Source organism: Dermacentor andersoni, chromosome 1 (assembly GCF_023375885.2).
Source record: "Dermacentor andersoni chromosome 1, qqDerAnde1_hic_scaffold, whole genome shotgun sequence".
NCBI lineage: Eukaryota > Metazoa > Arthropoda > Arachnida > Ixodida > Ixodidae > Dermacentor > Dermacentor andersoni.
In genome coordinates, this window is record NC_092814.1 from 81,469,977 (window position 1) to 81,484,199 (window position 14,223).

The following is a 14,223-nucleotide window of genomic DNA, read 5'->3' on the forward strand; positions in this document are numbered from 1 at the left end:
TCGCTTTTCTTTAACCCCTTCATACTTACAATTTGCACATGCCATAAAGCATTATTAGAGAAAACAGTGCTTGCATAAGTGCTCATTTATAGGCAATGTCGTTCCCTCGTGAAAATGTGGATGCCATAGCTGACACCGTTAGTAACTGAGCAAGGCGGTTGTTTATGCTGCTGTTTACAGAAGGCGCTGTCTCATGTTTCTCGTTCGATGCAGATGTAAACAGTGCATCTCTGAAATTGGGAAATGTGTCAGCATAACACGTACAGACCCACCAATCTACGTAGCGAATGCGACCGGCAGCCTAAGGGTATAGTGACGTACAGATGTTGGTACAGCGCTGTGTCGCCGCTTGCCGCTTATTGTGTACGCGCCATGCGAAGTGCAGTGTAGTTGATTTCAAATGGGTAAGGACAGAACTGAACTATAAAAGCAGTTGCTATCTTCCTAACTGCTTACATTTCAGTTCAGGCCTGCCGGTGTATTTATAGTGGGTGCATGAACTCGACGGTGCCAGGCCTTTGCTGAACAGGATCAACATTGGCTCGAAACTTCATGTGGACGGCTTGAGAGGGTTAAAGCTTGTGCATTACAACTTGGTCGGCCTGTTTGACTCATTTTGAGTGCAATTAATCATACATGCAAGCGAAGACTCTTTAGCCATCGCATTGTCAGTTCGGTGGCCGTTTGTGCGGGATTCGGTCGAATGATGGTCGGCACGCTGATTTTATCCATGCCATCAACAAGAAAGCCCATCGCAGTATGACAAGTCACGCTCGTCGGTTGCATTGTTGTCGGCCCAATCTAATAAAATGGTTTCAGTGGCGCATAATAGTCGGGTCAGTCGTTGGCGTCAGCGTCTTGTCAGTCCCGTATTGACCCATTGTTACTCCGCCTCTTAAACAAGTACGTGTAGTCGGCTACGCGCTGCCACCACTTGCAAGAGAGGGCCAATGCTGCAAGATTTCATCAGCAACGTGATGTTAAGTGTCGCTCAAGTGTAACGCACAGGTTTTTCATTAAACTTGATAGCTGTCAGTGCAAGTGGGCAACTACGTGGTTCACGGTGCAGTTCGGATGAGGCTCTGACTGCTTCGTTTCAAACTAGAGTTGCAGTCTTATGCTATGCACGTTTCCGGCACCGCACCAACGTCAAGCTACCAGTGGAGTTTCAACGCGGCAGACGGCATGAGTGTTCACAGCAGCGCACATCCGAGCACTTTCTTTTCGGGGAACTTTCCAGCACATGGTCCCGCGCGCGACCTTTCCAAAACGTTTAGCGACTAATCCGCTAGGGCAGGGTGCATGCACCGTTAGGCATGAGAAAGGCAGATCGAATGAGTTACGCGCAGCTCCTGCCACAGCAAAATGAAAGCCACCTGCCTAAGAAAGTTTATTTGCCATCGCGTGTGTCATTGAAATGCTACTCGTCTCTCCTGTTGAAAATAATTTACTGCACAAATATGTGAAATGTCGGTTGGCTGGTGCAAAGCGACATACAATTGTTCACAATGCAAGATATCGCAGGCATAGCCAGGGGGGCAGAGGGAAAGGGGTTCACACTGTGCACGTGTACCCCTCTCCTCCCAACTCCGGAATTTCTGTGAATCGGGATATGTGGCATAAAGCAACATGCCACAACACTTGCCTGTCCAGTCACCCCTTCGCCCCCAAAAATAAGTTGTTGGCAACGTCACAGCAAGGTATGCTTGCACATTACTGGCAAAAGTGACTGCTTTTTTTCGTATACCATAAAGCAGGGTAATGTGCGCAGTGTCTAGACTTTTGTTTTGAAGTAAATTTGTTAATGTGGTGGCAAAAAGTTTGCTTGTTGGACCAAAAGAAAGCTGCCGGTGTGTACACTCGCCTGAGCTGATGCGCATGTTGTCCACTGTAGTGGACATTTCGTCTCTTGTGAAATAAGCACTTGAAAGCACAGAAAAACATTTTCTTGGCTTTTTCTCGATGCTAAGATAGAACAGTAAAAGAAACCGCAGTTTGCATGTGTTTGTTTTTTGTGCAACAAAGGGTCAACATAAAAAAAAAATACACTGGGTGAAGTTCCAAGTCCCACAATCTTAACAAAGAGAAAATGCAGGAACATAATACTCGCTTCAAGATATTCTCCAATGAATCCCTCATCTAAATGGGCAAAAAACTGCTTTCTTGAAAAAAAAAATTGAGGTTTGAACTTGAGATCACCTTAAGCATACAAGCACTTTCAATGTTGTGGTTTGCACGTAGCTACAACCAATCAATAGTTTCTATTGCTGCAGCATACTGGGTAGGATCATTCGAGTGACTGACGAGGTCATCCAGTACCGTCAGTGGATTCAAGAGAAGTTCCCTGTTGACAACAATGAAGAGCTTTCTGCACTTCAGCCTCCCGATCCTGAATGCACAAGGCAGGAAGCCAACAATAGGTCCCATGGAAAGAGGTGAGCTAGTAGTGCTAGTTCATGCTGTTTGGACAAGTTTTCATGTGTTGGTCTAGTAGAATGTTGTGATGTTCACCTATAGACTTTGGCTGCCTTGTAGAAACATGTAGTTGAAGCACAGTTAAGGTATTGAAGCTCGAAGAGTTCACAGAAGGGGCTGGATAATGCCTTGAACTAGTGCAGATTTGTACCTGCTACAGTGCCATATATATTTCTGTGAAAGTAGCAGATTGACTTAGTTTCTTACTGTGCTCTTCTGAGGAAGTACTGTAAATACTTTAATCAAAGATAATTATTATTGGATTGCTTCCAACCTTACCAGGCACTTGTGGGTGACGGTGGGATAGCTACGCACCCATGCAGTATCGAAGTCTTTCTTTCCTTCCTTTATGCTGTGGTATGCGCTGCTGTCATGTCATATCATGATGCCTTTGCGGCTAACTGCAGTCGAACCTTGATATAACAAAGTTGTATTTGCAGCGAAAAACTTTGTTAAAATGCAAATTTCATTAATTCGAGGTTTGACAGTTCCAGCATTAAAATCAACTTCACAAATTCCCAGAGCATTCCTTGTAGATAGTAACTTGTTAGTAAGCGCTTATAAACAAATTTCAAGAAGGGCGGGCCATAATAGCATGAATATGAGTGCCAGCGTGTGCGGTGCAGATCGCATCAGGAGCAATGCTTCGAGGGGGCTCACGGCATCAGAGACTTCTGTTTGTTGTGTCGTGCGGTGCCGTAAATCTTGGACACCATGGCTGACCGCGCTTAGTGCCCGCAGCTGGTGCCGACAAATTAAAACCAAAGGTGTAAAAAGATAAGGGTATTCGTCCTCGGAAAAAAAAGAAAGAAAAAGTATCTCGGCAGAAAGGCAGAACATTGGTGACAATAGCAAAGAAACTGCACTAGGTAAGGTTTGTAGTTTTGTTGGCGTCACGTGCGCTTGGTCTAGGAAACTTCACATTATGCGACTGCCAACACTAGACACGTGGGAACAACAAAATGCGTGTGAAGGCACCAACCATTTCAACTCGTACCTTTGCACTTGCCGCGAAGAGTGTATGCGTGACATGAGACGCACGCATTTCACCCCCCCCCCCCCCCCCCCCTCCCGCATCATATGCTTAATCATGTTACCGTGCGGTCACTCCCTCCCCATCCCTTGTGCGCAGAAGGCATCATCAGGTCTTGTGTTTCTCCGGACCACTGGACCACTGCGAGCTGCCGCGTGCCCACTGCCTCTGCAAGTTGTTTACCAATTCGACAAATAGCGCAGTGGTATTTCCTGCCTACTGACGTGCGCTTTGACGCCGGTTTTGCTGCTCAAACTTTTAACGCAGGAAGACTTTTGAAATAAGTTTTGCCTCGCCCGACATCTTTAGTTTTTTTGTTAGATAAGCTAGCTATACAGATTCCAAGTTCATGCTTGAGATGGCCAAAAACTTCGTTAAACCAAAACCATGTCACAAAATTACTTCATTAAATCGCGAAAGAAAATACTGTTTTCAATCCAACTAAGATCAGGAAATGAAAATAGTTCATTACATCGGGAATTTTATTATATCAAGGTTCGTTATATCAAGATTCGACTATATGACAGAAAACAAAACTTTACTTGCTACCGCCACTGTAGGTTGAAATCGTACCAAAGCAACAATGTCCATTTAGGTGCTACACTCCATTACATACATAGCATGCAACACTAAGGCTAGAAATACCTTGCTGCTAGCATTTGCGACCAAAAGAAGTGTAACATGTCATGGGGCACAGTTCGTGAAGCGTAAATTTAAAGAGGTTTAGTTATAGGGTTAAGAAGCTGCAGCACTGGTGCATAAACAAGATGGCTGCCTGAATCTGTTCTGCACTCTTCCTGCCAAATCTTATTCTTTGTTCAGTCAGCTGATTCTTCAGTGCCACACTCCACTTGCTCTGTCACAATGCAAAAGAAAAATGCAGTAGACTTCTGTTAATGTCACCTTGATGAGATTAACAAAACTGATTGAATCATCCAGCGGATCAAATTAGAGACGATAAAAACACCCAAAATACACCACTGCCCCATTTGGCAGTACAGTAAAGCCTTGGTAATTTGAACTCGGTTAGTTGAGAATCTTATCATTTATAGAATTTTCAGTCCCCACATTTTCCATGCAAATGTGACGGGATAAGTTAAGCAGCCAGCCTGCTGCTTCACTTTAGGACCGGTTCACACTTGCAAACATCATTGGTCGGCAATTCATTGTCGTCATCCCGGATGGGCATGACAAGAAATTTTGTTGTCGCGAAGGTTGTCAATCATCTAGCAGCAATTTTCTCGTCTGCTATGAGTAGAACCGCGGAGAAGTGGGCTTGAGGGTCGTGCGCGGTCGCGACCATGATCTCGAGGGTTGGTAGGACAACTGTGGCCTTCTGCTAGTCTCGTGCTGGCCGGTGTGACAAGAGAGGCACTGATAGCAGCTTCTTTGGTTGTGTTGCTGGTGAACGTTGGCCAAAGACAACGACATGATGAGAGGCAACAGCCCGACGTGTTCCACATGGGTGAAGGAGAGTTCCAAAGGCATTTTAAGCTGTCCAAAAACGTACAAAGTTGCGTATTACTAAAACGGCAACTGTATTTCATGGCTGTACGTATTCGCACATTTGTAGCTTTTCCTTCGTAAAAACCAAATGCCACACTCACCGCCCCGCCCCATCTTCGACCTGCAGTTGTTCTCGCGCTCCAGAGAATGCAGGCAAGACTGACGGAACAGCGCTACAGGAAAGCATTGCTTTGAAAGGCACTCCACATGACTTCAGTAAGTCTGCGGTGAACTCGTAATCTTCTGGACGAAAGTGCAGCGAGCACACTATGCAATTTTTCGGCTCTTTGCCAACGCGCTGTGGCAGAGGTACGGCACTTAACCACTTCAAACAGAGAGGTTCACTCGTTGGCAAACAGTGATAACTAACGTTGGATTTGCCGCTGCAACTGCCCTTGGCCAAGTTCCGCAGACCGTTCATGCATCCCACAACATCACATGGACATGGCATTCTCGCTGCTTGTTCCAAATGCAAGTTTCGCGAGCCAGCAGAACCAGCGCAGCGTGACGTGATAACGAAACAACTGAAACTCCAAAGCGCGTGCATCGCAGAGTCGAGCGCGCAGAGTCGAGCGCGCAGAGTCGAGCGCGCAGAGTCGAGCGCGCAGAGTCGAGCGCGCAGAGTCGAGCGAAAATGAAACCTTTCGACTACCCATACTACTGAAGGGTAACGTCAAAATGTTATTTTTTCTTAGAATCGAACAGAGATAGACAAGTAGCATTTTCTTCCGTCTTATAACCTGATGAAATGATCTTTTTAATACGAGTAGTTGAGTACTAGTGACATAAATTATGATAGGAGTGCCTTCGTCATCTAGCTAGTACCGGAATGTCGCTGGAGGGTCCCAAATTGTGTCATGCATTTACCTCAATTTATCGGTTACTAAAGCTCTGCTCGCGATTATATTGACGCCTTAGACATTCTAGAGCATTGCCTTATCACTTTAACTTGACTTCATAGTAACTTTTAGTGTCTCTTTAAACCATCAGCTGTCTGTGTTGGAAGCTCAGTTATTACTGGAAATTAAGTGTGAAAGTGTTGTATACAAACCAATATTTTTTACCAAACTAGCAACATCCTTCAGTTACTATAGCATCCTCCCTACCAAAGTAGAAACAAAAATTATGACGTGACCTTGTGGCAGAACGCCGCTCATTCATTGGTCTCCCTTGCGGCATGATGTTCCATTCTTTCTCCGAGTGACGTAACCGAGACGTAACAGCCAGAGCGAACTGTTACAGAATACGGCTCCTGGTTAATTTGCAAACTTGGCTGCAGCAACAGGGCTCCCTATCTCGAAAGCTTTGACTAGGCGGTGTCCAAATCCATGAGCCAGCAATGGCAGATCTCAAAGGGCATGCTCTTCGTGGCTGCATCACTGGAAGTGATTTTAGGAGCCAGAAAAATCATGGCTGCCATGTTTTGGACAACACCTAAGCATTAGGTGGCGTTACTTGCCACAGGATGTAACTACGAATTTGACAAATGGCAGTGCGTTCTCAATTTGCACAGCTGTACGCACAGTGCAGAATCGCAAATGGCATACTATGCCCGTATCTGAGCTGCACAATAGTAAGTACAGGGTGGTTTTGGCTGCCAAAACCACCAAAACTATCAGTGCTGCAGATCAACAGTTCAGAGTGACTGAATGGAGCAGCCAGTACTGCTCACGTGACCTTTGCTATGCAAGCGTTGTCAACTTGAACTGTGCTGTGCAAAGTCAGTTTAGAGATAAATTCCCAGACGCGCGCTTATGCTGTTTCGTCTAACACACACATGTTCATGGTTGTTTCCCCAATCGGCCATGCACCTCGCGCCTAATCTTCAATGTAGTCGGCAGGTATAAGCATATTAAGGGCGAGAATTTAGCTACAGCTTTCCTACCGCCACTTCCACCTACTAGGCCTAACCACTGCCACTTTGCCGGAAGTCTGCGACCGAAGTTGTGGTTTGGTGCCAAGTCTATGAAACTCTCCGCAGTGGCCGTACTAGCCACACAAACTTTATTCATGGCTGCCATGTTGCTACATAGTGCGCTAGTCTGAAAAATTGAGTGACACTGTTCAGCATCTGAAATTTCAGTCGCCACTTTGCATAGATTCTATGGAGATAATAATCGAGCAGGTCACTATTGACCCCATTTGGGCCGGCAGTGTTCGTGGCGACCAGTAGAGTTCCAGTTATGTGGTAAGGGGAAATTTTAGGTTTAAAGTAATGAGTTTTGGACCATAGAAATACACAGCTGCTGTCAGTGATCTTGGGTCATGATTGAATTAACGAGTACTATATAGTATGCATTATGTGATTCATGCTAACAATATCTCATACTTTGACGTAATAGTTCTGCGGAAACCCCAGAACTATTACCTCAACTTCGCCGTGTCATCTCGAATTCGACTTCGCCCTGCCATCTGCTAGCTGCCTGGTTAGCTCAGATGGCAGAGCGGTTGCCCTGGAAAGGTAGTTCCGGGTCCTCGTCTTGGACGAGGACAAATTTTTCTTCAACTGCGAGGCTTTTCTTTCGAAGAACCCGTATGGGTTTCCTTTGTAGCAATTGCTACGAACCGGTGGATGTCTGATTTTCCCTTTATTAATAGCTCGTACTACGTACTTATAGAATGGAAGGCGTTGCAAGTCTGAAGCTACAGTAGAACCTTATCTGTGTTTTTCAAGGGACCGCAAAAAGAAAGCCCACTTAACAGCTGGAAAAATGTAAAGGCAGAGGAAGGCCCAATATCACCATAGCAACATTAGGAACAGCTCTGTGTGTCGAGTATAAATACAGGACATGTCCTATGTTCTATGACCTTAGGCACGTTCCATTCTTAATGTGCTTTGCCGCATAAGACAGCTGTATTGCAGCAAAGCGGACTGTAGGGAACTGCCATAAACAACTGCACTGTAGCCTCCTTATCGGGACTGGCGATCGCATACTTTCGGAATTTGGCGCTTCCAAATTTCCCTCTGCACTACTGAATTTACGTGACTGCCACTTCAAATGGAATGTTAGAGGTGCGAGTGTTACATAATGGCGATGTATCAAATGGAGATATAATACATAGGAATCAATGGGCTTTAGGTCGGAACTGCGAAAACAGGAAAGCTCAGTAACGAAGAATGGATTAGCGGTGCTCTGGTGTATTTACCACCAAACGAGTGGAGGGACATTCGTGCAACCAGCGGCCACAGTTCACAACTTCCATTTGTGACTAGAACACGGTACGTCTGATACTGAAAGCACAAAGGTGCACAAATAATACGTAATTTGATGTAACCTTATGTCCATACGTCGTATAGTATGTGAAGTTGTTACTCCACAAAAACAGGGTGTCTACCAACTGAGAAAACCGGGAATTTGTGCATCTATCGGGGAAAATTCGCTGTAATCTTATTGAAAGAGAACGAAAGTCACGGTAATACTGACTCGAGTAACAGAGGGATCGTAACAAATGGTCTTTGACACAGTGTCGTCGGCTGGAGGAGTTGCCAGTGTACAATCAACGACCACCGACTCTCCGGACGCCCAATGATTCGGACAGCTTCGCAGCACCACCATGTAACCCCTAGGATCAATGTATAAGAACGTCTGAAATTTCGGACATAAGAACCCTTCGCCATCAGATTTTGCAGACTGTTTGCCATAACCATAGGTACGAAACGGCATAAATCAAAGCCACCACTGCGGCCATTTTGAATTACCTCACTGCCTCAAATCGGCGCTCTCACACGCAGATGCGCTGGCAGCCGTAGCCACCACTGCAGCAACACTAGGCCTAGCTGCTTTGACGTTCATTATTAAGCTTCTTGCCGTTTGATATCGTGTTTTTCTTCGAAATAATTCACCGCTGTCAGCAGTGGCACCGGCTCTGCCTTTGTGATCCTTGCGAGTGGCTTCGAAGCTCGGAAAGCACGACTCGTTGCATGATGCCGGTTGCCGAAAGTCAGCATCTCCTCTGTACAGCAATGTTACGCTGTGAACCACACGCAAAAGTATTTGTAGTGAAGCATAACAAGCATGGGAAGAGGCAATTGTCACGGGATACAGTATGTATTCCTTAGTTGTACATGTGTGCACCTTTATCTCCTGTCATAGTGTGAGCACCGATATGCCCAATAACTGTACTGGCCGGCCTTCAGATCTTTTTAAGATGTGCCTGTGGTGATTTGAGCCCTCAAAGGGCCCCTGACCAGGCCACCCAGCAAACTTCGATTATACGCTGGAAATTGTTATGGTGTCCTCTAGGGAGCGTTCTGCCGCAAAAAAAATTTCCAATCGGCTCATTAATAGCCGAGATAGAAATATTTCAGTGCCGCGAACCCATGATTTCAGGAGGTGAGCTTCACTGCAAATATAGATGCTTTCTCCACTTGCTCTGTCTAGCCTCCGCAAGTGAAATTCCTTCCCTGCCTTCACCCATACCCGAGCTCGAGGATTGCGTGATACATACGTCAGGGGCCCCGCCGTCATTTTTTTTCCCTCCTCGCTTTTTTGCGGTGTGGCGCACTTCTGCTGACGGAGTCGTGTGCGAGCTGTTATGATTGTCTCGTTTTACGCAGCGCACGATTTTGTGCGCTGTGCACGAGGACACCTGACTAGCGGTATAAGGCAGTGCTACACGAATTATAGCACGACTATACATGACTACACACGATTGTGCTCCGTCATGCTACACGACAGAGCACAATCACGCACTGGAACACTGCAGAAAATGAGTTTCGGTGTCTGCGCGCATGACTGCATGACACGCGTGGGAACAAGCAGATGAAGCGGAAGTACCTCTCTTGCTGTGGTACGAAGTAAAACAAAAAAACATGCAGGCATTCGGTTTGTGTTTTATTATTTCTCTAAGCTTTAACTCTTCTATTCAAGCAACATATTACATAAATAACATGTTGCCTTGAACCCGTGGCCTTGAAAAAAAGTCCACTTGTCGAAATGTTGACTCCTGCTTTCACCTTGTTCTGATTTTGCTCATCGTCTTGAATTTCCATCTCCTGCCTTCCCCGTTTTCCCCAGATGTTTCCTTGAATAATTCTCAGTCACATGTCACCATGAGTGACGTTACACACACACACACGTGTAGGTAGGCGCACTACCACATGTACACCATCCTCCAGCTTGGAGCGCATCGGCCGCGTTTAGAAGGGCAAACAGCATTCGGTTTGAAATTTCAGGTCTTTCCGCGGCACGTAGCGATATGTCTGCAAAGCATTACAATTGTTATTGTACATTGTATGCTCTGCGCTTGTCAGCTCAAAATGACCAGACCTGGTGAGGGGCCTTTTAAGGGCAGCAAAAGATGTGCCTTCATTTTTTTAACTGCCCGATTTTCGGACGTTTCACAGTCCCTAGGGAGTCCGAAAAATCGGACTTTGACTAAAACTCTTCAAGAGGATGCTTCAAATGGTCCGTGTAGCGAACGTACAGTGGACGGCAGACAAGAACACACAGGACCTACGCATGGAGTAATGAGCGGGAAAGGAAGTCTGCCACCACTTCTTTGAAGGAGCTTGAGCTTAAAAAACAGCGTTGGCATACGCCATTGTGTCCCTCATCTAAACCAAAATGAACTCCTTAAAGCAGTGAAACGCAACACTGAGTTGTTGTGCACGGGCTGAGAGTGTGTCAGGACAGTTGAGGTTGATCTACCAGCTGTTACAAGAGGATCTCACTTGTGACAAAGTTCGGGCCTCATACCAATGAGCTTGATATCAGTTGAGAGAACTAGCTCATTGAAAGATATGTTTCTGCATGCATCTCCTTTTCATTCACATTTGAGAATGTTCGACTCCATTTGCAGTGGGTGTTACAATTTTATTTTCTGTGCGTATTGCCAAACCCTTCCTTCAGTTTTCTTTTTGAATAAAATAAACACTACTCCTTGCTATTCAAACTGGATTCAGTTTTTTTTTTCTTTTATTTATAGAGTGACAGCATCAGGTGACATGGGGTCAGCCCGTCTTGACATAAAACAGTTCTGTCACTCAGGGAGCTTTACAAAGATACTCGGGGAAAATCTGGAAAACTCTGGGAATTTGGAAATGTCAACTTGGTAGACACTCTGAGAAAGCTTTGCAGATTAAAAACTGCTCTTCAAAACACATGGAGTAAGACTTCTATGACTGCACTACTTGTATAGCTTCTGCAGCATTGCCTGCCAAGCATGAAGTACAGACATGCCAACCACTGAGCTTATGATGCAATGTTTGGGCTTGGAATTTAATGTGGGGTTTGTAGTGTCCACGATGCTGACTCAGAATGGTGGTGTCTGCATGCATTTTGGAGGCGGCAGCACTCAATACAATATGCTTGTGCAGCATAACTGGTGTGCGATGCAACACTTCTTTACAGTATAGTTTTCAGTACAACAGCATTTCCCATTGTTCATTCACATCCAACACATTCTTCACAAGATGAAGTGACGTTGACATTGTTGCCATTGCACCACTGTCATTGTCATGCTGCTGTTTAATAGTTAAAAAGTTTACACAAGGTTTGGAGTGTTTGGTGTTGGAAGAGTAACTGCTGTCACGAGTAAATGAATACAAAGCCACAGAAAGTAAAATCTGCCTTTCACTTTTCAAATAAGAGCACGGGCTGGACAACCCAACCTTATGAACTTGTGTTGCAGTGGCAGTGCTAATATTCCTATGTGACTTGCATCAGTGCCTTGAACTCTGGTATGGGTCTGCAAGGGCAGTCTGCAGTGCAAAGTTTAATGTTCAGTCCCTTCTGAAAAATAATTTTTAGTCCTTTCTAGTGCCTTATTTCATTTGGCCCTTAAAGGCATGTGTGAAATAGTGCCTTTGCAATGATTCAAGGTTTTATGTTTTGCAGTAAACAGTGGTGGGCAAACATTTTTGTGCAGGACGGGTGGCACCAATGAGGCCGACAGCAGCTCAACATCTTCCAGTGCACACTTTGGTGGTAGTCCTCAGCACAGCTCAGGGTCAAGCGTAGGCAGTGACAGCGTGAGTGGTGAAGCACTTGCCAGGAGTCAAGGGACGTGCACCAATGGCGTGGCTGCTGTGTGGACCCAGGACTCTGAAGCACCTTGTGAAGTTGGCGGGCAGCTGGTTGATGGTTGCCAACTGGCTACCAGCCGCACCTTCTTCCCTAAGCAGCGCAAGTTCTCGACTGGCACTCCTGAGGCAGCCGAGCAGCACAGCAGCTGTCGGGGCTTTTCAAACAGCAGTGCCCGGCGACGACAGCGCAACTTGAGTCGGCCTGCCCGTGAGACGGTGCTGGTGGCACAGGGCCTTGTGCACCGGGACGTGTACACAGTGGCCTCCTTCAGGTAGTGCCATGTACTGCGTAGACTGCTGTGGCTGGTGGCAGTCAGCCACTGACTCTGGGACCTTGCTCGGTTGTGCCATCTGTGCACCATTGGTTTCACTTGTCTGTGGGCTTTTTCTTTCTCTTTGCTACAGACTTGTTTTTATGTTGAATGAAGTTATTTATTAACTTTTTTTTTGAGGAATGTATGAGTTTGTCTTGTATGTATGCTAAAAGAAAAAAAAAGAAAAAAAAGTAAAAATTCGATAAAGTTGAAATGTAATATTGCACAAAAAAAATTGCATTTATGCAAGTGCAGCCTAATGCTGGGCTGCTACTCTTAGTTTGGCTAAGTAAGCATCTATGCTGGATTAGTTCCCTCTTTCCTCCTTTATTTCCTCCCCTTCCCCCCCCTCCCTGTGCATGTGTGTGATTATGAATGAGTGGTCAAGTTATAGTACAGAGATTTTTCAACGAATTGTATTTATTCTTATTTGTGGATGTCATTATTGTGGTTTTGTCTGTATATAGCGATGACAGTATACACATCTACAAATATATTGCCATGTATATTTTTTAGTTTCATGAAAACAGTGCTCGTGACTCTGTACATAATCATGTTAATGTTCTGATGTAGATCGTGTACATGTTTTTAACCAATCCTCTACTGTTTCTTTACTAATAATGTACAATGTTCAAAACGAAAGCAGGTCACTCAGTGGTTTGAGGGATTATGTTTGGATTTTTTTTTTCTGTACCTTGCACTAGAACTGCAGCTTTTTGTTCAGTGCTGACAAGAACTTTTCGTTCCTGATCTACTGCTATACAGTTTCTAGGATTTTTTAAATTCAATCCACAAAGTGCTGTGACATTGAGGAGTACTGTGTCCTTGAAAGATATATATATATGAAGATTTTTTTTTAAATTTCAGTGTAGTTTTTTTGTGCTTACTGGCTGTTTATACAAGTTTGTTGTGAAGTGCTCAAAACTTGGTGCTTCATGAAGGCCTTGGACAATGTTTCTCAAGAAATGGACACTGTACTGCTCTTTCCTTTTAAGTCTCCACGTTTCATTTCAAGTTCTTGAGTGGGCTCTCATTGGATGTCCTATGTTTTGTGAAAAGTGTGCCATCTCTTGGCAGTGTCGCATTGTGCTCTCTCAGCTGTGGAGATGGCTCTCCATTGCAAGTGGATGGTGGCAGTTGTTAAAAGGAGCTAGTCCATGTTCCGTGGTGTGCCAATAGGATACTGCCTACCAAGCTGCTCACATGCAGTGTTTGTTTGCCTCACAATTGTTTGTGGTGGCAAGTTTCCTTTTACCAGGCAATTCACTTTGCACTGTGGCTTTGGTGTCCAGAGGGGCATTCACTGCTCACGGTTATGACGTGAAAGTGGTGACTCCTATTTATGGGCACCTACCTGGTCATGTTGTTTAAATACAAGGTGAATGCGAAATGGCATAGCAGCCAGGTTTAGGCTGCTTTGTGTGAACTTCTGATGTATATATTAAGTACATCTTGTGGTTTCCATTTATGTCAAGTCATCCTAGTCACACGAATGTGAGTTTACAGTACATGTTGCCACTGTGTGTAAAAATCAGTTGTGTTACTTAAAACTCCCAGCAAAGGCATTCATAACTATGCACTGTAACTACATTTTGCTGGGAACGCTCATCAAAAAATGTTTCAAAAGAATAAACAAGACACATCATCATGACCTGGACGTATCGAGTGCATTCCACCTCAAGCTTCTTTAGTGCATGAACTCTAAGCCTGTGTGCCTGTGCTACTGCTCCAGCCTAGTATTTATTTAAAGGTGCTGGGTTTCTTAGCGTTCTGATAGGCACTATGCTTTGTTAGCTCAGCTTGCACACAAGATATTCAGAACATGGAAACTAGAGAAAAGGCCGCATTTTATTGCAGCCTGGCAAAGC

The 14,223-nt window shown here is 45.0% G+C and overlaps 1 protein-coding gene across 5 annotated transcripts in view; it reads left to right on the forward strand.

Annotated features, from left to right (window-relative positions):
- LOC126546040 (terminal nucleotidyltransferase 4B-like) overlaps nt 1-14,006 on the forward strand; it is an 83,901-nt gene extending 69,895 nt beyond the window's left edge. For 3 of the 5 annotated variants that reach the window (XM_055061654.2, XM_050194104.3, XM_050194106.3), the window contains 2 exons: nt 2,259-2,435; nt 11,885-14,006. In XM_055061654.2, the coding sequence (XP_054917629.1) occupies nt 2,259-2,435; nt 11,885-12,317 (610 nt within the window). In that variant the 3' untranslated portion in view covers nt 12,318-14,006. The remainder of the gene's footprint in view (nt 1-2,258; nt 2,436-11,884) is intronic. The other 2 variants (XM_055061655.2, XM_050194105.3) reach the window with 1 other exon arrangement.
- Nucleotides 14,007-14,223: the final 217 nt, after the last annotated feature.